The sequence below is a fragment of the Ascaphus truei genome, chromosome 2 (genome assembly GCF_040206685.1).
Source record: "Ascaphus truei isolate aAscTru1 chromosome 2, aAscTru1.hap1, whole genome shotgun sequence".
NCBI lineage: Eukaryota > Metazoa > Chordata > Amphibia > Anura > Ascaphidae > Ascaphus > Ascaphus truei.
In genome coordinates this window covers 143,291,089-143,316,063 of record NC_134484.1, presented here as the reverse complement: position 1 = coordinate 143,316,063, position 24,975 = coordinate 143,291,089, and the positions used below count along the sequence as shown (strand labels likewise).

The 24,975-nt window shown below is 42.6% G+C and overlaps 1 protein-coding gene across 1 annotated transcript in view; it reads left to right on the top strand.

Annotated features, from left to right (window-relative positions):
* The window catches only part of ACSS2 (acyl-CoA synthetase short chain family member 2), a 64,638-nt gene that overhangs the window by 5,682 nt on the left and 33,981 nt on the right, over positions 1-24,975 (top strand). Inside the window, exons 3-8 of the mRNA XM_075585355.1 lie at positions 8,288-8,379; positions 9,390-9,493; positions 9,712-9,784; positions 10,086-10,161; positions 14,933-15,014; positions 21,181-21,318. Coding sequence (XP_075441470.1) covers positions 8,288-8,379; positions 9,390-9,493; positions 9,712-9,784; positions 10,086-10,161; positions 14,933-15,014; positions 21,181-21,318 — 565 coding nt within the window. The remainder of the gene's footprint in view (positions 1-8,287; positions 8,380-9,389; positions 9,494-9,711; positions 9,785-10,085; positions 10,162-14,932; positions 15,015-21,180; positions 21,319-24,975) is intronic.

Genomic DNA, 24,975 nt, shown 5'->3' with positions numbered 1-24,975 from the left:
TCTTTAGAAAGGGTCTTTGTACTAGTGCTGTGGACTTTTTTTTTAATATTTACAATTTTGGAGGCTGGGTGGCGCTTCCTAGTCCCACGTGCACCTAGAGGCCTTTTCCAGTGTATTGTGGGAAATTTGTTTCTCTGTTTGGCATTTGAAAGCTATTTTCTTTATTTTTTTCATTATAAAACCTTTTTTTTCTCAACCTGTGTTAATCGCTTGATGTTAAAGCTGCCATTTTGGAAAGCAAAATTGCTGCCAAATCTCGCGAATCCTGTGGGCAACCCCAGTCATCCAATAGAAACCTGCAATGCCATGCGTTGCAGCTTCTTGTTGGGTGACTGCGTGCACCATTTGTGAGAATCCAGGAAGTAAGCCGGCAACTAAAACTGTAAGTATGTAAAAATAGCTCTGGGCGGGTCATCCCTTGTATAAATTCTACAAGAATAACAAGAGAGCAAAAAGTCCTTGGCGCAGAAGGGGTTAATAGTGCCCGTCCTGAATAAAATTACTCTGATCAGTCCCAGTGTACACTTGATCTCCTCAACAGCCAGTGATTATGTAGGTAAAAAAAATGAGCGAAAAAACAAACCTTTGTGCAGTAACTTTTATATCATGGGTCACTGCACACCTCCAAATGCCTAAGTCAGCAGGTCACAGGCAATGGGTAGTGTCTTTATCTTCAATCAAACGGGCATGCTGGATCCCTGAATCCCACGTAGTCTCCAGATCAAAACTACCCATGAAATGAATAAAATATACATAGCATGGTACCAGGGATAACAATTTATTAAAAAGCGCAAGGCCATATAAAACACTCACATTGTGGTATGTCTTTGCGTGTAATCTAATAATGCCGTCCTCAGCTTGAGCATTCGGAACACAGTGCAGGCAGCTGTTGTCGGTTCCACACTCCCCTCCCTCTCCTCGCGGCCCGAGTTGGCTCCTCCGATTACGTCACCACCACCGCCACGCTGGCCCCTCCAACTCACTGCTAGCGGACGGACGTAATAGGCTCCACCCTACGCGTTTCGTGACTAGGAACGTCATTTTATTCAGGACTGTTACTATTGACCCCTTCTGCGCCAAGGACTTTTTGCTCTCTTGTTATTCTTGCGTCATTGTTACAAGTCATTGGATAGACTAGCTTGTACAAATTCTGTATAAAAGTACAATAAAAATCAGTGCCTAAAATGGACTTTTGGACACTGATCTTTATTGTACTTTTATACAGAATTTGTACAAGGATGTCCATCTGGAGCTGAACTTAGCTATTTTCACATACTTTCAGTTTTAGTTGCTGGTTTACTTCCTGGATGCTCACAAATGGTGCTTTAACCTTTAGCATGCCCTAGGTCATATTGCCTCTGACATCATGGTGCAACATGACACACATGCTGGTTTTTAGGGGAGGATTGGCCTAACCACTCGTCGTCCCGAATGAAATGGTGGTGGAACCCCCTCCACTTTCTTTTCCATCAGCTGGGGGGGGGGGGGGCGGGGGGGCGGTGGTGGTCATGGGATTATTGCTGCAAAGCTATCTATCTCATGACTAGAAATGCCTGAGGCCCAGACAGTTTTATCTGTTCTAAAACTATTATTCTTCTTCAAGAAAGTTGTGTCTGGAATATTTTTCTTGCCATTTTTAGTGAAAGAAGGCTCGCCTCTGGCTATGTAGTCCTGTCCATGTCATTAAGGCAGGCAGTCATGTGTAAACAGCACTGCACTTCATCGGGATGCCGGCTCCTTTTAACTCTTTGATTGTCAGAAAGGGCAGCAATGCATTGTTTTACACACTCTGGGACTCAAGGTGTTAAGCAGGAAGTCAACGTGTTCTGCAGAATCATTGTGTTCACACACACCCTGTAAAATTGCACCTGAAGTTTACACTGTTTCATAGAGCCTTTTTAATACATTGCATGCATTCAATTGCAGATTGCTTTGTAGATGGGGAAAGAACTGGAAACATATGTATAATTAGAATGTTTTACCTGGCAAATATATGCGGAGATGTCAGGACACACTGAGATGTCAGGACACACTGAGATGTCCTTCTCATTTCAAGTATGTTTAGCTATATAAATAAAATGTTGCTGGTAAAATATTGAGACACACATAGGCCCCCCTTCAATATGATGAGAAGCCACAACATAGTTAAAGATAGAGTAACATCAGTCCAGGGCTCCTGTTCAATAATCTGATTAAAGGTTACCATTGTATACATTATCAAGAAAACATATTGTCCCTGCACTAAGCAGCTCTCAACATCAGAACAAGTCTGGCTATGAGCCAGTTTTGTAGCTAAGAGGTTCTTGGTGCTTGAACTGTGCAAGGACCTCTAATTGCTCCCAAATGTCATCATGAAGTGTGTACCCCATCCTTCTCAGTGATTGCATGTGTGTGTATGTACATATACATACAAAGGCTTTTGATACTTTTGATCATGCTATCCTGCTTAACAAACTCCAGAGCTCTGGAATAGGGAAGCATGCTTTAAACTGGTTTCAGTCCTACCTATCAGGTAGATCCCAACATGTGTCCATCTCAGGCTCTAACTCCAACCTCCTGGATATCACCTGTGGCGTCCCGCAAGGCTCTGTTCTGGGGCCCCTACTCTTCTCAGTGTTCATCAATGATCTTCCCACAGCTTGTAAGGAAGCTTCAATACACATGTATGCAGATGACACAATCTTATATGCACACAGCCATAGCCTCTCCGACCTTGAACACGTACTTCAGTATGACTTTTTGAGACTCGAAAACGGGATTTCCCAAAACAAACTGTTTTTAAACACTGACAAGACTGTAACAATGGTATTTGGGACCAAGACTAAATTTTTAAAGCTTCCAGCGACTGAGCTCCAGATTAGAACCAACACTAACACCACCCTAACTCCTGTTACTAGTTTTAAATACCTGGGCATGTGGTTGGACTCCCACTTAACATTCAGAATGCAAATTGATACCCTGACAACCAAGACCTATGCCAAACTAGGGGTACTTTACAAGAACAAATCCTCCCTATGTCTCCTGGTCAGAAAGCGTATCGCACAGCAGATGTTAATGCCAATTATTGACTACGGAGACATAGTATATGGCTCGGCACCTCAAACCCACCTTAGCAAACTTGACACCCTCTACAATTCAATTTGTCGTTTTGTTCTCCAATGCAACTATAACACACACCACTGCGAAATGCTCAAAGAACTAGATTGGTCATCACTCGAGTCTAGGCGCAAAGTTCACCTTTCCTGTCTTGCCTTCAAATTCTTTATGGGCAAGCTACCCAGCTACCTGAACAAGCTCCTCACCCCTACCACATGCAGCACCTATCATCTGAGATCAGACTCCAAAAGACTGTTCATGGTCCCAAGGCTCAACAAAGTATCCGGACTTTCCTCCTTCTCTTACTGTGCACCCCAAAACTTGAACAACCTACCAGAGACTCTCACATCTACCACCAGTTTAAGTTCTTTCAAATCTAAGGCTGTCACACATTTTAATCTGGTCTGTAACTGTTTTATACGCCCATAATATTTATTATCTTTAACTGTGCATGCAATGTCTTTTATATAATGTATACCCTGTTCATTTATGTAACTATTTGTAACCATGTATTATTTGTCTTAATTCTGTGCCCAGGACATACTTAAAAACGAGAGGTAACTCTCAATGTATTACTTCCTGGTAACATATTTTATAAATAAATAAATAATACATACATACATACATACATACATACATACATACATACATACATACATACACACTAGTTGTAAACTGCTACCACATGCTCTAGTTAAGGAGCCCTCATGATAATGTAAGGTACAGTGCAATGTTGATGTGTGTACTTACAGTATGCCTAAATCACTGTAGTGTTAGCAATACAGAGCCACTTTTTTCACTTCAATGTTGTATTGTAATATGAGTAATACAATGAAAGGAATACTGAAGTTTGTGGCAGAATTAGGACGTTTTCATGGACAAATCTAATTCATTGATAAATATTCCTCTATCACAGAATATTTTGTCAACTTAGATTTTAAGCTTATCGGGGTAGAGATTTCCTTCACCCCACTTTTTCCCCCAGCCCCATCCCTCTCTCCTTCTCTCCTTCTCTCCCTCTCTCTCACCTCTTTCTCTCCTTCTCTCCCACCTCTTTCTCTTCCTCTCTGCCACCTCTTTCTCTTCCTCTCTGCCACCTCTTTCTCTCCCTCTCTGCCACCTCTTTCTCTCATTCTCTCGCTCCTCTTTCTCTTTATCCCTTTCTCCCCCACCCTTTTTCTCTCCCACCTCTTTTGCTCTCTTCCCTCTCACATCTTTCTCTCTCTTCCCTCTCTCCCACCTCTTTTTCTCTCCTCCTCCCCCCCCCCCCAGCTCTCCCTCTTGACCCCACCTCTCTCTCTCAAAGAAAAACACAACTCTGACCCAGCAGGACTTACATTTTTTGCATTAGAGCATGTTCCACAAAACTGGGTGCAAATCGAGTAAAAACACTATCACGAGAGAAGCGTTCTGGATTTTTAAACTAGGGACTTTACATCCCATGGGTGTCAATGTCTCTGAGTTATCTATATCATTACAGACTTCTATCTCTGCCAATGTGTTTTTGTTTTGTAATTTCATATCTTTTATTTTATATATATTTTTTATTTTTCTCGTTGCGTTGTTATTTTCAATGGCCTCTGTGAGCTATCATTGGTTTACAAATATTTTCGGATTTTTTTTGTGAATCCAGTTTTTTAACCATTCATTATTTTGCTTAAGCATACAAAATCATGCTCTACCACTATCCCTCACATTTTCCTTACGTATTGTACAGGCATACCCCGCCTTAACGTACGCAATGGGACCGGAGCATGTATGTAAAGCGAAAATGTACTTAAAGTGAAGCACTTCCTTTTCCCCACTTATCGATGCATGTACTGTACTGCAATCGTCATATACGTGCATAACTGATGTAAATAACGCATGTGTAACAGGCTCTATAGTGTCCCCGCTTGCGCACAGCTTCAGTACAGGTAGGGAGCCGGTATTGCTGTTCAGGACGTGCTGACAGGCGCATGCGCGAGCTGCCGTTTGCCTATTGAGCGAGATGTACTTACTCGCGAGTGTACTTAAAGTGAGTGTCCTTAAACCGGGGTATGCCTGTATATCATTCTATGTTATTCAACATGTCACCTGTTGCTTTTGTTCATGATCGAATCTTCCCATTTTATCTATATTTTTTAAGATCTTCTACTTTTTTTTTTTGTATTTGTATCCAATAATTCGTCTTTGGCATTATGTTTTAGTTCGTACCCATTTTTTTTTAGTTCAACTATAATTATTTGTTTACTATACTGTTCCGCTCCGGCACGTGATGATGTCATTACTACTCGTACTATGGACTGTGAGCCTTTTTCGTGTTCATCGTGTTTTTACTGCAGCAGAGAGCGAGAAGAGCAAAGATTTGTCATTGTTCCCAAGAAAACACCGTAGTGTGGTCTCCTGCCTCGCTGTTCTTTTAAATGTAATGAATGACAACACAAATGGGAGAAGACTTTGGACCAAGGGAATATCTCAATCATTTTTATATATATATATATATATATATATATATATATATATATATGTCTCAATATTAGAGCCTTTTACATCATGCTACATTCTAAACACCAAATTGCAAGGGGAACTCCTACACAACTTTAGTTGGCACTGGTCACTTAAGCAAAATACTTTGAGGTCTGTGGTTTGATCCTTAAATCCTTTGAAATATAAGTTACAAGAAAGGGTTTACACACCATACTTGTCAGCAATCCTTTATAATATGTAATATAGAATGTTTGGGCCCTACCATTTCTAATATATATATATATATATATATATATATATATATATATATACTAGAACTCAGTATTATGGTATATATATATATATTAAAATATATATATATATTAAAATAATAATAATAATAACACATACATATATATATATATATATATATATATATATATATATATATATATATATATATATATATATATATATGTGTTGTTATTATTTTAATAACTGATAAATGATCTTGGTAGATGTTATTGCCTCATTCAGAGCTGTACAAAATAGATTGCTGTTGCAATACATCCAAGCGTTGGTTCTCCCGAGTTTGCAGTTACATAGTACTGTAGATGAAGTTCAAAAAAGACAGATGTCCATCAAGTTCAACCTACAGTATGTTAAATTTAGATGACAGAAATGTATCTTATATTTGCATTTACAGTATATTGATCCAGAGGAAGGCAAAAACAAAACAGTGAAACATCATCCAATGCTGTCTTATAATGGGGAACATAAATTCCTTTCTGAGTCCAAATATTGACAATCAGATTTCTTAGATTTCAGATCAAGATCCTTCCTATGTTTACTTATTTGGTATATCCCTGTATACCTTTACTTTCTAAAAAAAACAAAACGTTTTTTGATATCTAATGTATCTGCCATCACAGTCTCCATGGGTAATGAGTTCCACATTATAACTGCTCTTACTGTAAAGAACCCTTTCCTTTGTTGATGGTGAAATCTTCTTTTCTCCAACCTTGTGATGACTTGCATATTGTGTGGTTCTTACATTGTACTAGAGCCAAGTGGCCACCTTTTGTGTCTTTCAAGTTATGATAACTAGAGTAAATAGCATGATTATAGAGGAAGTGTTTCCATATTTCCATACGTATTTTAAAATATAACACTAAAAACAATTGGTGTCAGCGGCGCAAACTGATGTGTAGTGATAATAACAATAAAGTGAATAAACCCAGTGTGTGATAATGTTTAACCCCTGTCTATTTTACCTCAGACTATATGGCCTATCATTGGGGTGGGAGCCTGAGTCCTGTGGGTTACTATTTAATTCTTATAGTGTATGGTGCATGTTGTGTGAGACTGTAGTGACTAGACACAACACAGTGGTAATGAATTATAACAAGCTTTATATTCTCGTATAGCTATAATTTGTGGTGTTACGTATTTCATATGAGTCAGTATGGTGACTCAATCTCAGAATCACTTCATACACATCTATACTTAAACTATACCAACCATGCGAACGCTGCACAAACAAATAATAACTTTTATGTCTGTCCGGCCTCCCAATCATGGGGTACTGGCCTGTAGATCCTGGTGTGCTAGCCCAATCGTTGGAGCTCATAAACTGTGTGTGTTTCAGGCCTGGTGCTTCATAAAGATCAAACTGTGATGGCAATATAACTGCAGTTTATATCCTTTGTGGGTTAGCTCACCCACTCCAACCTGGTGTAATTCCTGCACTGCTGGGCTCCCTAATCTCTCTCTGTAGTAGCTTCTGTCTGCCTGCTTCCCTCTGCACTGTCAGGTCCTGGTCTCTGCTAGGACCTGCTGCATGCACTGGTCAAGTGGGGGCAACTCTCTCTGCAGTTCCCTCTCTCTCTTAGGCCCGTAATATTGTGGGCGCGCACGCACCTATGCGAACGCTCGTGCACGTGACGCACACTTTTTGTGTGTACGGTCCATGCTGCTGTGAGCGACAGGCTTGGAAGGGTAATGTGTGTGTGTGTGTGTCAGTGGGTAGCTGACAGTGTGTGTGTGTGTGTCACTGGGTAAGCTGTGTGTGTGTATATTATATAATATTTAAAAAAAAAAAGACATGTGAGAAATAATTTTTTAACATTGTGCAACTTGTATACTGTATACACACACACACACACACACACACACACACACACACACACACTGCAAACTGAGTGGTAGCGGTGCGAAAACATAGTTTTTGGAGCCTCCCCCCCCCAATCGTCCGGCTCCACGCTCACTGCCGTGCGTGCGCGCAGCCCTAGTCTAGGACGGCTGGCTAACCACTGCCAACTATAAGTGCCGCAAGCTCGCCCACTATATATTACCGGCATTAGGGGTCCTGCATGGACTCTCTGTGCAGGATGGGCCTGCACACCCTCACTCCCTCAGCTCCCTTTCCAGCTGTCATTCCACTGGCTAAGCACAGTCACATGGTCCAGTGGAATGTAATTCTTAAAGGGGCCATGTCTTGTGCTGATAGCAGACACGGGGTTATATCGGATGATATCAGCACTGATTTCACATGTCAATAGTAGCTCTGTCGGATACTCTAGAGTTGGTGCTCCGTGGAGAACCTAATGTGGGGAAGAAACACAAATGCAGATGGTGTGGTGCATTAACGTTTTACTCTTATACACATAAAACACAGCGGGGAACCAAAACATACCTAATTTAAAACAAAAAAAATCTTATCTTATTTCTGTTTTCTTTGCAGGGAAGGCAATGCACCCACCGATTCTTCTGTTATCTCATATGGTCATCTACTTAAAGAAGTCTGCAAGTTTGCAAATATCTTAAGAAAGTTAGGTATGTATTTGTACTGTGGATCGTGCTGATTATCTCACATGTCGCACAGTTTTGGTCTTACTTGTTTTTATGTGTGGCTCTAGAGCCGCACCCAATAAAAGTACGCCCCGCGTGTGATCACCGGATGACGGCTTGTATATGTTCTTACATGTTTACTGGTCATATCACGCACAGACCCTGCAAGCTCAAAACCCAAACCCGCTTCTATATGTATATATTTCTATTAATAGGAGGGCTACTGGGAAGTACACCTAATAAAAGAGGGGGGAAAAAGCCCCAATGCTACATCCAACATGAGAAATGATGAAGTTAAATACTACCTGTTATTCTTCTCATAAGTAAGGGTCATTAACCCATCCTCTGGAAGGCGACCACGTCAAGGTTAACCCTTCACTGCCTGCACGTGTTCTCTTTACCTCACTACTGGAGGAAGAAGTCTCTCAATAACCTGCTCTTCACAAGTATATATCAGGACCTACCTGCCAATTAAAGTGGGGTGTGTGTGTGTGTTTTAAATGTCGGCTGAAAATAACTATTGGGAGGTGTGTGACCCCTCTTTCTTGGTTTTAAGATCACCCATCCCACTTTAATTGGCAGGTCCTGATTATATACTGCAGTAGCGATTGGCGTACTTTTTCTTTGTGTACTGGTGTGTCTAATCTTTTAAAGACCTGCAAATATCTTCAAGCACGCTGTAACTTGGTTATTTGCTACGGATTATACGTGTGCCTGCTTAACCCCATTAGTGGCAGCGGTAACCCACTGTCCTAATAAGATATTCCAAACTGTTACAAAAATAGGATTAGTAACTCCATTGACTAAGAAGACTGCTTGCCAAGGCAAAGGGATAGACTAAGACTTTGATAGAGCATGGCGTCCACCTGTGCGCCTAGTTCCAATAGTTCCGAAAATGAAGGGGTTAATAAAGAACTTTGCCTATCCGTCCTTTTGTTAAGAAATGTAATTTCACTTTTTTTCTGCACAAAATCGTATTGTTTACCGTTTTATAGGGGTGAAGAAAGGAGACCGAGTGGCCATTTATTTACCAATGATCCCTGAGCTAGTGTATGCCATGTTGGCGTGTGCTAGAATTGGAGCCATTCATTCTATAGTGGTGAGTATATCTCGGACTGCAACATGTTCCAGTAGTGCAATGTGTTTCTGGCCCCTTCGGTAGCAAAACGGTTAAAAAAATTGGAACGCCCCTCTGCCTTTTATATTGAAGCAGCAATCCCACCATTATTACTTTTGATTTTTTGTACAGGATGGGAGCCAGGGTATCGTCCATTGAGATAAAATGAGTAAACTGAATATTTTCCTTTTTGGCTTCAGTTTGCAGGATTTTCCTCGGAATCGCTGTGTGAAAGGATCCTGGACTCCCAGTGTGCTGCCCTTATTACTGCAGGTACCGACAGAAGCACGCATGCACCGTGCAGTGGGGGTAGCTGCAGGAAAGATGCTAAATAGTACATTACATGCAATGAAAGTATGTATGTCTTTAGTTATATAGCGCCATGAATGTACATAGCGCTTTGCAGCAGTAATACACGTGACAGTCATATAACTAACACATAGTACAAATAACACATAATGGGAAGAAGCGCTTCAGACATAAAAGTAACATTTAGGAAAAGGAGCTCCTGCCCCGAAGAGCTTACAATCTAATTATAAGTGTGACATTACCTTGAACACTTTGTATTCTTCAGATGGTGTGTTCAGAGGAGAAAAGCTGATAAACTTGAAGCAAATCGCGGATGAGGCAATGGAAAGATGCAAAGAAAAGTATGACTTTAGTTTCTTACTGGTTTATTTAAATTTTTAGCTGTGTAAATGCGGTAAAGGAAAGACAAAGGGGGCAGGGGTACAATAATGACATTAGATGAACAAATGCAGTAAGTGATGGGGGGGAGAGAAAATGGGAAATGATTTGGTGATCACGAGTTTTCACAATTCCCAGTTAATTCTGATTGCAACCTATTCATTAAGGCAGCGTTTCCCAAACTTTTTTTTCTGTGACCCTGTTATTTTTGAACTTCTCCTTCGTGACCCACTAAAAAATGTATTGCCTATAGGTCAAATAAAACAGTTATGAATGTCCATACAGATTTCATATATTCTCCCAATCCCCCCTATTCTCTCTCTCCCCCCCCCCATTCTCTCTCTGACCTGCACAGAAGCACACAGTCACTGACCACGCACAGACACCCACACACCCACAGCCACTGCTGGCCTGCACAGACACACACACAGCCACTGATACACACACACAGCCACTGACAGACACGCAGCCACTGACACATACGCACACACAGACACTGATACACACACACACAGACACTGATATACACACACACAGACACTGATATACACACACACACAGCCACTGACACACACACAGCCACAAAGAGACACTGCTACACACATACACACACTGATACACACACTGATACACACACTGATACACACACTGATACACACACACACACAGGCACTGATACACACACACACACACACACTGATACTGATACACACACACACTCTCCCCTATACACACACAGACACACACAGTGAATTACAGGCAGCGACGGATGTGAGTGACTGGAGGGGTGGGGGGAGAGAGGAAAGGACGGCGATTCAAGCAGGCGGCTCCACCGCCTCCCCCTGCCCGTCAGCGACTGCACAGCCACCATTGCCCGCCCCTGTGCCCATCTCCCGCACCAACTGACTGGGTGGGTGGGAGACAGTGACTTAGACAGTGACTGGGTGGGTGGTAGACGGTGACAGTGACTGGGTGGGTGGGTGACACTGATTGGGTGGGTGGGTGACAGTGACTGGGTGGGTGACAGTGGGTGGGAGAGAGTGACTGGGTGACAGTGATTGGGTGGGTGACAGTGACTGGGTGGGTAGGTGGGTGGGTGACAGTGACTGGGTGGGTGACAGTGACTGGGACGGTGGGAGACAGTGACTGGGTGGGTGACAGTTACTGGGAGGGTGGGTGACAGTGACAGGGTGGGTAGGTGGGTGGGTGGGAGAGGGTGACTGGGTGACAGTGACTGGGTGGGTAGGTGGGTGGGAGTGGGTGACTGGGTGACAGTGACTGGGTGGGTGACAGTGGGTGGGTGGGTGGGTGACAGTGACTGGGTGACAGTAACTGGGTGGGTGACAGTGATTGGGGGACAGTGACTGGGTGGGTGACAGTGACTGGGTGGGTAGGTGGGTGGGTGACAGTGACTGGGTGGGTAGGTGGGTGACAGTGACTGGGTGGGTGGGAGACAGTTACTGGGTGGGAGACAGTGACTAGGTGGGTGACAGTGACTGGGTGAGGTGACTTACCTTGCCGCCGGACGCTTTCCCCTGCTGCCCCCGATATCCCCGCAGCAGCTGCCCGGGACGGGAGGTGGGCTTGGGGGCGCGGGAGGTGGGCTCGGGGGAAACACGGGAAGCTGGCCGCGGGGGGAGCTAGTACTTCCTCCTCCGTCCCACATTGGGAGCGGGTGGGGAGCCCCTGCTTGCCCTGCGCATGCGCGCTGGACCGCAGGGGAATCGCGCCAATTTTTTTTAACTTGAGCGGGGGGGGGGGGGGGGGGCAACGCGCGGCCCGGCAATTTTGGTTCCGTGGCCCGGTGCCGGGTCGCGACCCACCATTTGGGAATCGCTGCATTAAGGCATTGGAGAAACACAAGTGTTGGCATTGTAATAAAGTGACAGTGTAGTGTCACAGGACCAGAGTCACCAACCTCCATGAAATCGGGGCTCATAACGTCACGGTGCGTTTGCCCGATTCCTGGTCAGTAATGGCAATTATTTATCAAAATGGAAGTCTTCTTGTGATTTTCCTCCACCTGCAGAAAGAAATCTGAAAAGGGAGTCTGAGTTTTGAATGTGCTGACCCCTCTCCATTTTTATTTCCCCGATTTTTGTTTGGAAGCATGGTTGCGCTTCTTGGGTGACATGCATCTTATACCAAGATAAGATTGAATATTTTTTGCTCTTTATTACGATATCTGGATTCATTTCCTATTGCCCCTCTATATAAACACATACACTACAGTATGTGTGTATGTGTATATATATATACAGTGGTTGACAAATCACCAAAAAATCTACTTGCCACACAAAAAAATCTACTCGCCACCTAGTACCAAACGTGTGCTGCTTGGGCCAATATTTACTCGCCCGGGGGTTAAATCCACTCGCCCGGGGCGAGCAAATGTATAGGTTTGTCGAACACTGTATATATATATATATATATATATTCACACACACTGTAGCCTCCCTCTATATACAAGAACATACTGCAACCCCACTATATATGTATGTGTGTCTACATACATACATACATACATTGTACCTCTCCAGGGGCACTAAAATGAACAATGTCTCCAATACGCTGTCACGATCAACAATAATTTTAGGTCTTACCCTAAGGAGTTCCTTGTCTCCTGTTTACTAGAATAGATATGTAAGTAACACAAAACTCCCTGTAGCAAAATGTGTCAGAAAATGTGGTTAATCTCGTCACAAAGGTATTAAGTTCAGTTAAAGCCCAAAGACAATAGTGTACTTATTACAGGTTAGATTTAATATAGGAAAAGTGTTGCAGTTCCTTTGTACAGAAAAATGATTTTACAAAGACATTACAATATATAAATGCAGACAGTTTCGTAAAATAAAAGAATAATGCCTAATACTTTACCATCTATTAGATTCTTCACAAGGTCTTTGAAATATAAGAATTCCTGTGTAATTTGGTTGAATTCTACTTTTGACACTAGATATAAAAATGCCACTTGTGAGCACATTCACATGGCTCAGGCAGGTCTGCTACCCTGCCTTTCCCCATCATCTCTTGGCATGGAGTGCTTCCACTGTAGCCAGGGATTCTGGGTCATAACGTGCAAATGAGCACTCAGTGTCACTTTTTTCTTCTTGCATTTTAACATGGACCCCCATGAGCTTATGCCTGCCGTATTACACAGATTTTCAGCACAGCCTGGATAAAAGTGCAGAGCCAGTAAACCTACTCACAGATAGCTATTTCAATATTTTGGGTCTCATCAGTGTGAGGTTGGTTACTGGCTAGGCCACGTGAAGCTGGGAGTGGCTGCAACCAGTTTCTCAAACATCCAGGGGGAGCATGTAGGGAAAAGAGAACAAAATACACAAATATAAGTGCAGACGTTTCTAAAATCAATGGAATGATAGACTGTGTCTTGGCTCATATAGTTGCTCTACTCACAGGACGTTAGCGTATAAAAAAAGGCAGCTGGCAAATATGGGTTGCCACCCATGCAGATTGCTGTAATCAGGACCCCCCTTCGAATAGTCCGTCAGCGATAATTACATATAAAATGAGAGAGAAAGCTACATAGTGCGATCAAATTGATAAACTTTATGTAAAATATGGGTAAAAAATGCGCACTTACAATGTGCCAATTAAAAATAGGCGTGTATCACACAAAAGGTGAAATTGGAGGTTTGCCGAACTGCTCACCGCCTCCCTTGGGTGTTTGGCTGGCTTCCACTGCTCTGTGTCCCGAATCGGAGCTCCCCTCCTTGCGCCAGTCCGGATATGTGACGTCACGGCTGCAGGGTTGGTTTGCTACGGGTCGCCTCCAAGTCCAAAATTGGTCCACTCAACGCGTTTCGCCCAGCTAGCAAGAACTGTTGTCGGCTTCGTCAGGACCCGTAGCAAACCAACCCTGCAGCCGTGACGTCACATATCCGGACGGGCGCAAGGAGGGGAGCTCCGATTCGGGACACAGAGCAGTGGAAGCCAGCCAAACACCCAAGGGAGGCGGTGAGCAGTTCGGCAAACCTCCAATTTCACATTTTGTGTGATACACGCCTATTTTTAATTGGCACATTGTAAGTGCGCATTTTTTACCCATATTTTACATAAAGTTTATCAATTTGATCGCACTATGTAGCTTTCTCTCTCATTTTATATGTAATTATCGCTGACAGAGTATTCGAAGGGGGGTCCTGATTACAGCAATCTGCATGGGTGGCAACCCATATTTGCCAGCTGCCTTTTTTTATACTCTAACGTCCTGTGAGTAGAGCAACTATATGAGCCAAGACACAGTCTATCATTCCATTGATTTTAGAAACGTCTGCACTTATATTTGTGTATTTTGTTCTCTTTTCCCTACATGCTCCCCCTGGATGTTTGAGAAACTGCTTAACCTTGGAACCCGTGAAACAGGTCCCACCAGAGGGTTTGAGCTGGGTGTTTAGATAATCAATTAATTTTCATCACCTTTCACTTTAAATTATTATTTTTCACTTTTTCTTATTTTTAGAGCTGTTTGCGCCTTGTATCACTTTTTTCACAATACAGTGGCTGCAACCAGGCAGGGACTGACCCTCCCCTTCACTTCTGGTTCCCGCGGCCGGGAGGGTGGTCATGTGATCTGACGGGAGGGTCCGTCAAATATTAATTGTTCTTACAAATATTAATTGTATAAGAACAAATGTGTGCCCATCTGTTCGTGCATAAACATATGCTCTATAGAAACTAACGGCCATTTTTATTTTCATTGTCATGAAGGGCGCAACTTGTTGTGAAGAACTGCATTGTGGTGAAGCATCTTAATGGCAGGTTAAACAACCAACATAAAGCAAAACTTCAGGTAATTCATCATTTGCAGTTCTATTTGTCTTAGAAATGTCACTGTAAACATAGCATTGTGATAGCCTATAGAACTTGCAATATTCACATATGAATTGTGGCTATTTGGACATAAGTACAAAAATGTGTGTGCATGTGTGTTTTACATACTGTACCTCTTCCATGTTAGAGAGGCCTGCAGCAATGACCTGTAATTACCAAAGTCTTTAAATAACTTCTCAACTGTGTTTCACTTACCTGGGTGTCGAATGCTGATCTAATGTGAAAATAAAAGGTAACTAGATATTGTTAAATCAAAGGGTGGAATAGAATTAGTTGTTTTTATATCACTTCTCTTTTATTTTGTGTGTGTTCTCTGTCTCAGATTATGAAATGTATATACTGGTCAATGTATAAATGTTACCGTGCGGGCAACCATATGTAGCTTTTCCGCACGCTTCATGCTGGGTCTTCCAGAGGTGAAAATCCTGAGTAACCTGTTAATCGCTGTTCAGATTTGTACTTCTTGTGCTGGATGATTTAGAACATTTTGTTGGGGAAGTTTGAAAAGGAGTTTATGTTAATTTAATTTATTAACGTGGCAGGAAATCTAACATGCCGGGAAATTGAGCAAAGCAACCTTAAGAGAATATTCCTGTACAATGTTCAGTGTTTCTGTAGAACATTGGAAGGGTGAATGTTTTATAAACAACAATATCCTTCCAATAGACCACTGATTTCCAACCTTTTTGGTTAAGGGACCCTATAGTTATTTCGTGAAATTCTGCGGAATCCCCAACCTCTCTAAAAGGTCCTCTGAGATCAGATTCATTGTAAGGAACCCCAACCCTCTCTGATAGCTCCTCTGAGATCAGATTCATTGTAAGGAACCCCAACCCTCTCTGATAGCTCCTCTGAGATCAGATTCATTGTAAGGAACCCCCAACCCTCTCTAATAGCTCCTCTGAGATCAGATTCATTGTAAGGAACCCCAACCCTCTCTGATAGCTCCTCTGAGATCAGATTCATTGTAAGGAACCCCAACCCTCTCTGATAGCTCCTCTGATATCAGATGCATTGTAAGGAACCCCAACCCTCTCTAATAGTGGGTCTGAGATCAGATTCATTGTAAGGAACCCCAACCCTCTCTGATAGCTCCTCTGAGATCAGATTCATTGTAAGGAACCGCAAGCCTCTCTGATAGTGGGTCTGAGATCAGATTCATTGTAAGGAACCCCAACCCTCTTTAATAGCGCGTCTGAGATCACATGCATTGTAAGGAACCCCAACCCTCTCTGATAGTGGGTCTGAGATCACATTCATTGTAAGGAACCCCAACCCTCTCTGATAGTGGGTCTGAGATCACATGCATTGTAAGGAACCCCAACCCTCTCTGATAGTGCGTCTGAGATCAGATGCATTGTAAGTTCTTCTGTATTTGGTACAATTTTTAAATGTCCTGAAAATTGCTGGAACCCTTTAGGGACGCCCGGGGAACCCGAGGGTCCTAGGAACTCTGGTTGAAAAACAATGAACTAGAGTCCTGCTGTTTGCAGTGCATGTTCAGAATTCTTCAGCGTGAGAGGGGGGAGCTGCTCACAGCGCGTAAGAAGTGGGGAACCGCGCGCAGCGTGAGAGAGAGGGGGAGATGTGGGCGGCGTGTGTTTTGAGAGGGGGGAGCCACATGCAGTTTTGAGGGGAGCGAGCCGCGTGCCGTTTGTGTGAGGGGTGGGAGAGCCACACGCAGTGCGTGAGAGGGGTGAGGGGGTGCCGCATGCTCAAGCTGTCACATAGCTCCTGCTTCTCCTTCCCAAAGTATTGTGGGGAAATTGCAGACAAAGGCGGTGATTGACAGATCATTGCCACTCTGCATTTTACAGGGAGGAGAGCAGGGGAGGATGGAGGATGGGCGTTGCTCTTAGACGGGACTTAACCCATTGATACCCCCAATTTTTTTACTCGGGAATTTGGATTTTGCAGAGATCCTTGCCCTCTATGGCCCTATCCTAGCTATGCCAGTGGCCCGCTTTGAGGAAGCTTCATTGGCCGAACATAACTGGGAGGTAGCAAAGTCAGTTTAGCTTGCAAGTGAACCTAATTGGCCAGTTGGCAGACTATTCCGCTCACTGAACTTCCTATTAAAGAATCTTGTTTTTTGTTTTGTAATTATGCAGCAATTCTATAAAAAGAACACTTAATTGCTAACTACAAACCATAAATATGGTCAAAAACATTAGAACATTACATGCCCTATCACTGAGAACATTACATGCCCTATCACTGAGAACATTACATGCCCTATCACTGAGAACATTACATGCCCTATCACTGAGAACATTACATGCCCTATCACTGAGAACACTACATGCCCTATCACTGAGAACATGACATGCCCTATCACTGAGAACATTACATGCCCTATCACTGAGAACACGACATGCCCTATCACTGAGAACACGACATGCCCTATCACTGAGAACACGACATGCCCTATCACTGAGAACACGACATGCCCTATCACTGAGAACATGACATGCCCTATCACTGAGAACACTACATGCCCTATCACTGAGAACATGACATGCCCTATCACTGAGAACATGACATGCCCTATCACTGAGAACACGACATGCCCTATCACTGAGAACATGACATGCCCTATCACTGAGAACACGACATGCCCTATCACTGAGAACATGACATGCCCTATCACTGAGAACATGACATGCCCTATCACTGAGAACACTACATGCCCTATCACTGAGAACATGACATGCCCTATCACTGAGAACATGACATGCCCTATCACTGAGAACACTACATGCCCTATCACTGAGAACACGACATGCCCTATCACTGAGAACATGACATGCCCTATCACTGAGAACATGACATGCCCTATCACTGAGAACACGACATGCCCTATCACTGAGAACATGACATGCCCTATCACTGAGAACACTACATGCCCTATCACTGAGAACACGACATGCCCTATCACTGAGAACACTACATGCCCTATCACTGAGAACACGACATGCCCTATCACTGAGAACACGACATGCCCTATCACTGAGAACATGACATGCCCTATCACTGAGAACATGACATGCCCTATCACTGAGAACACTACATGCCCTATCACTGAGAACACGACATGCCCTATCACTGAGAACACGACATGCCCTATCACTGAGAACACGACATGCCCTATCACTTAGAACACGACATGCCCTATCACTGAGAACATGACATGCCCTATCACTGAGAACACTACATGCCCTATCACTGAGAACACGACATGCCCTATCACTGAGAACACGACATGCCCTATCACTTAGAACACGACATGCCCTATCACTGAGAACATGATATGCCCTATCACTGAGAACACGACATGCCCTATCACTGAGAACATTACATGCCCTATCACTGAGAACACGACATGCCCTATCACTGAGAACACGACATGCCCTATCACTTAGAACACGACATGCCCTATCACTGAGAACACGACATGCCCTATCACTGAGAACACGACATGCCCTATCACTGAGAACACGACATGCCCTATCACTGAGAACATGACATGCCCTATCACTGAGAACATGACATGCCCTATCACTGAGAACATGACATGCCCTATCACTGAGAACATGACATGCCCTATCACTGAGAACATGACATGCCCTATCACTGAGAACATGACATGCCCTATCACTGAGAACACGACATGCCCTATCACTGAGAACATGACATGCCCTATCACTGAGAACATGACATGGGGGACCAAGGGTTCCTAGGAACCCTTTTTGAGAAACACTTCCCTATGCATTGAGAACATTACTGTACATGTCATTTGACCTGAACAGCAGACAGACTGAATATATCTTGGCATTTTTGCAATACTTAGCAGACCTTCCCAGCACCACAGGGCTTAATATGTTAATTTTGGTATTTGTTGCCAGAAGTATAGTTGCCTCATTAACAACGGTAGGGTGGCAGACAGACTACAGTATATATATTGACACTATTCATTACATTCACCAGCTGCACTGCATCAGCTGAACATTTATTAGACATGCGACAGGCTTTTTACCTGCAGTAAAGTTGTGTAGTTAATGCGTAACTGAAGTGGGATGACGTACACATGCCTTGTATTATAATGCTGGGGTTGTTGCTGTGCAAATGACTGAATTGCATGCAGTCCGGTTCAGAGATAAAGGAAACTTGTATTAAAAATGATCACTCTTACATAGTGCTGAACGCACGTACTGTTTATAGTAGAACCTACAGTCATCGTTCATCATAGAAACTAGAGAATGATTCAACGCTCTACCTAATCCATATTCTGCCTTATCTCCGGTGCGCTGGGATGCACATATATTAGAACAACAAAATGATGGAAACCGCACTGTTTACACAAGATCCCAAGTAGCTGCACTCAGTCTTTAATGTTTAATGGACTATAATAGGCAGGGCAATCATTTGTCCCATTTACAGTAGGGAGATAACACGTCGCTCCCTTCAAAATGACACACTACAGTGGGTATCTAATTACAAGGCGCAAAAAATAAAGACATTTTAATCCATTTGATTAACAGCGACGACAATAAAAATATATATACAATAATATTAAAGTCCCCAAATTGGGCGGCTCATTAACGGAAGTTATTGTTCATGCAGTAACTTTGTGCTAGCTTTAGTATCAGCTAAACCTTAAAAGTGAGAATATAATACACCTGACTTTATGAATATCCGCAACACCGAGATTAAGTATCAAATCAACAATATCACAGTACCAATTTGTGATCTTTACTACTCTGACTTGAATAATAGGGGTAACATATTTATGTGTACCTTATGTCTTCACTTAATACCACGAATGAGCCGCCAATTTGGGGATTTTAATATTATTGTATATATATTTTTATTGTCGTCGCTGTTAATCAAATTGATTAAAATGTCTTTATTTTTTGCGCCTTGTAATTAGATACCCACTCTAGTGTGTCATTTTGAAGGGAGCGACGTGTTATCTCCCTACTGTAAATGGGACAAATGATTGCCCTGACTATTATAGTCCATTAAACATTAAAGACTGAGTGCAGCTACTTGGGATCTTGTGCAAACAGTGCGGTTTTCATCTTTTTGCTGTCATCATTCAACTCCAACTTCTGTTGCACGGGGACATACATGATCACTAATGATCGTGATTTGTTTAAAACCCACTCATTGTACAAATGAAACAGATGAGTAAATCTTTCACTTCCAGGGTTAGTGAATCTTTCTAAGAATCTAGTTATTTGAAATGTTTTACTATGTATTTTTATTAGAGAAATGTACATTATATTTACTCCATTAGAGAGGTTAGGAGAGCTGTTGCAGGTAGTGATAGGACTTACAAACGAGGGGACACCTTGGAGTTAGTTGCAAGCTTAAAATGCGTTGGACAAAGACTTTAACTGAACGACCTTCACTTATAAAAAGAAAAACAGATAAGTATTTAACTATGTAATTTGTCATTGTGGATGAAGTCCTAGTGATTTTTGTCTTTTACATTCTAAATGTACATTTATTTGGTTACAATCTAGAATTTAGTAACATTTAATCAGGTAATGTTAAACGGTGTAACGTATTGTTCCATATACAAATTAACTACTGTCGCTTAAGACCCTTGCAACTACATTGGTGCTGCTAAGCTCTGCAACATATGCTGTGCCTCCTATGAGTAGTTTGTTGGGTGGATTCAGCAGGACATCTGCAACGTGTGTCCCCCTATGGTAGACTTTTGATTAACCCTTTTCCCTGCCAGAGAAGCCATCAACGCATGGGAAAGTACTGTAATATGTTGCCGGTTACTTTTCCAGCTTCATCTCGAACTACCTTGGTTAAGGCCCTGTGGATATTATATCTGCAGTGTTACCAAAGCGATTAAATCGGTGGTTTCCTTCTACTCTGTCATAAAATAAGCACTTTCTGGTGATCCAACAAGTTAAGTCTTATTATGCTTTTTTCCCCAGCTTACAAAAAAAGCCAAAACACTTTATTTTATCATTTCAAGTAAAAATGGAGAAGAAACAGTTTGCTGCTTTTTTTGAAAGAGTACTGATGTGTTTATATTTTGGGGGGTGGGAGGGAGAGGAGGATGGCTCCTGATATTTATGAGAGGTGTTTTTGTTTTTCTGCAGACGGCCTGGAACCCTGATGTTGACAGCTGGTTGGATGAGTTGATGGTGGAAGCCAGTGAGGAGTGTGAACCTGAATGGATGGATGCAGAGGATCCTCTTTTCATCCTGTACACGAGCGGCTCCACTGGAAAGCCAAAGGTAACGATACACAAGGCAGCACCTACTCCACCAAATGTACAGCACAGATGGTATATTTTATAGCCTCTTCTTCTTTAAGTGGCAATGTCCTGAACACACTTCTCTCCGGGAGTCCCTCAGTTCAGGAAATATTCAATGTTTGTAGTTCCAGCATTTTCAGTTGAATGTGATCCAATGGGCATTTATTTCCTGTTATTAATTTGCTCTCTCGCAACCATGTAGCTGCTATGCATTATTCATGCCAAAAACATTTGCTAAGCTGTGCTATTCCAATAAGACATAAGGCCTTAGATAACCTAAGCATTATTCAATCTGCTCAAATAACGTGACGTTACCTGTAACAGGAACTGGCAATATTTTCCCTCAGTTAATGTCTCATTCACTAAGATGATTAAAGGCAACGACCATAATTTTTGTTTGTTTGCCCTCTACTGGATCGATATACAGTAAATGCAAATATAAGGTACGTTATCTGTCGTCTAAATTGGTTAACGTCACGTTATTTCAGGACATGCATTATCCTCCAATAACGTGATGTTATTTATGTCTTTGTGTTACTTCCATCCGGACCCTGAACTAAAGCGTGAGAGACCGACCAATTTAGGAGAAGGTTCATTCATTTATTTATATATACCTGCCTAAGACATGCAGATGAGCATACAGTTGTATTTACATTTGCATATATATATATATATATATATATATATATATATATATATATATATAATACAGAAATACAATAAGCGCAACCACACTGAGATCAATAAATAAAATAATTACCACATATACTGGAGGGTATAAGCCCTCACAATCTAACTTTCCCTGACTCGGTCTGCAGCCAAAAGGTCTACCGCTCCACGGGCTGGTAACGAAGGATTTCCAAAAAGAATGACCTAGGCGCAAGTGGAGACAAGAAAAACAAACATAAGGTAGTACGTTCTAACAATTTAGCCACCATAAGGTACGATATGCACTCACAGCGTGTAGGACAAAATCAAGCCTTGTATCCACTCTGGGATCTTGAACAATTACGACGACTCTGGAACAGCTGGTCATCCACAGCAAGTATAATCTCGTGCACAATATCACATGCAGGAAGAGAGGTAAAACACAAATATAGCGTAACACAGTTTATTATAAAATTATTAGTAAAATAACGATAGGTAAAAAACTCACACTTTGTGAGATATCATAAAACTTTTGAGAATTCTGAGCATCTCACGCGTGAGGTTATTCTCGTTGGAGGTGTGTCATCGGGTCCTCTCCTAAATTGGTGAGACACGTGTGAATCCCGTAGTAAAGCTGTTCTTGGTTGACGGAGCCGTTGCACAGAGCCATCAAGACTTTGCTGGTTTTTGGTGACTTGTGGAAACATTTGCTATTAGAAATTAATGATAGGTGTGAGGCACCCTGCGACCCATTGAAATAAACCGGCTACAAAGCGTGTCAGAGCTTAGCACGGCTTGATAAGTGTATAGCCCAGCGTGTGTACGTGGCATTATTTTGACACCATCGTTAACTTGGATTTAATCCCAAACAGTGTTCGGAAACTCATACAGTGACTCATGCAAAAATAGTCTTGTCAATTGCCTTTACGTGGCATGTGTTAACCGTCATAAACATGTACCTTAGTGTTTGTTTTGCTAACGCATGTGTAACCAGTGCCACTCCTTACATAAACATTTGGTGAAGAATGAGGGGGGAATGGTGATGTTTTCCAAACGCCACATCCGTTTTGTCCCGCCTTCAGCAACAGATTAAAATATGTTGTCACTATTCTTGTGTTTTAAAGCTGTACAGATACTTTTTTTTACTTTTTACAGAGGGTATCCCGGAGCTTTCCTTTAATATTACTGCAATAGTTATAAATATGGAAGCTTCATAGATATGAAAAAGATAATCACAGGAGATGGGGGGGGGGAGGACTTAGGCTAAAGAATGTGACAACCTAAATTAACACTAGAAAAGACATTCTGGAACTAGAGAGAGTGCAGAGGAGAGCCACTAAATTAATAAAGGGGATGGACGATCTCATTTATGAGGAGAGGTTAGCTAAATTAGATTTATTTACATTGGAAAAGAGGCGTCTAAGCGGGGATATGATAACTATATACAAATATATTCGGGGACAGTGCAAGAAGCTTGCAAAAGAACTATTCATACCACGGGCAGTACAAAGGACTCGGGGCCATCCCTTAAGGTTGGAGGAAAGGAGATTTCACCAGCAACAAAGGAAAGGGTTCTTTACAGTAAGGGCAGTTAAAATGTGAATTCATTACCCATGGAGACTGTGATGGCAGATACAATAGATTTGTTTAAAAAAAGGTTGGACATCTTTTTAGAAAGGGAAAGTATACAGGGATATACCAAATAAGTATACATAGGAAGGATGTTGATCCAGGTAGTAATCCGATTGCCAATTCTTGGAGACAAGGAAAGAATTTATTTTTCCCCTTATGAGATATCATTGGATGATATGACACTGGGGGGTTTTGTTTGCCTTCCTCTGGATCAATAAGGAAGTACAGATATAGGATAAAGTATCTGTTGTCTAAATTTAGCATAGGTTGAACTTGATGGACGTACGTCTTTTTTCTTTCCAACCTCCACTACAAAGTAACTATGTAACATCATGGAATAATGTAACGTTTACCCAGTTTTACTCCATTTAAATAGTGTAGCGTAGCGTTCGCTTACAAACTTTAGTAAAAATGAGATGCAAAAAGGCGCTCTCCCTAACATCACATATCCACTAAGGTCCGTTAAGGTGAGCGCAGGGACTATAAGCTACGATAGTTAGGTCATAGCAAATCGTTATATTACTCACATTCAGACTCCAAAATAGGGGGTTTGCCGGGTCTGGATGGGTGTAACACAACAGTTGGGTATGCTTTAACCATCGTAGCGCTCTCTCCTTTCTAAGGCTGAGCTTATAGTCAGCGCGATTGCGCTAGCGCACGCATGACAAGCACAAATTGCATAATGCCTATGAGGCCGCCCATAGTGCATGCGCACGACATGCACAAATTGCATAATGCCTATGAGGCCGCCCATAGTGCGTGCGCACGACATGCACAAATTGCATAATGCCTATGAGGCCGCCCATAGTGCGTGCGCACGACATGCACAAATTGCATAATGCCTATGAGGCTGCCCATAGTGTGTGCGCACGACATGCACAAATTGCATAATGCCTATGAGGCTGCCCATAGTGCATGCGCACAACATGCACAAATTGCATAATGCCTATGAGGCCGCCCATAGTGCATGCGCACGACATGCACAAATTGCATAATGCCTATGAGGCCGCCCATAGTGCGTGCGCACGACATGCACAAATTGCATAATGCCTATGAGGCCGCCCATAGTGCATGCGCACGACATGCACAAATTGCATAATGCCTATGAGGCCGCCCATAGTGCGTGCGCACGGTGGAGCGCAATGGCACGACGACGTTTTGAAGAGACAAAAAATGTTGTCTTTTTTCAAGCGCGGCCACCTGCCGTCTGCGTCACGCGAGCGGTTCAGCCAATGAGGGCGAACCAGCTTCGTGACGCGTCCGCGACGCCTCCCCAATCGCCTGCAGCTTAGCTCACACATCGCTGGAGCTGCAGGCGTACGCGAGGCTATGCGCTCAGTCGTGCGTGCGCAGGTAG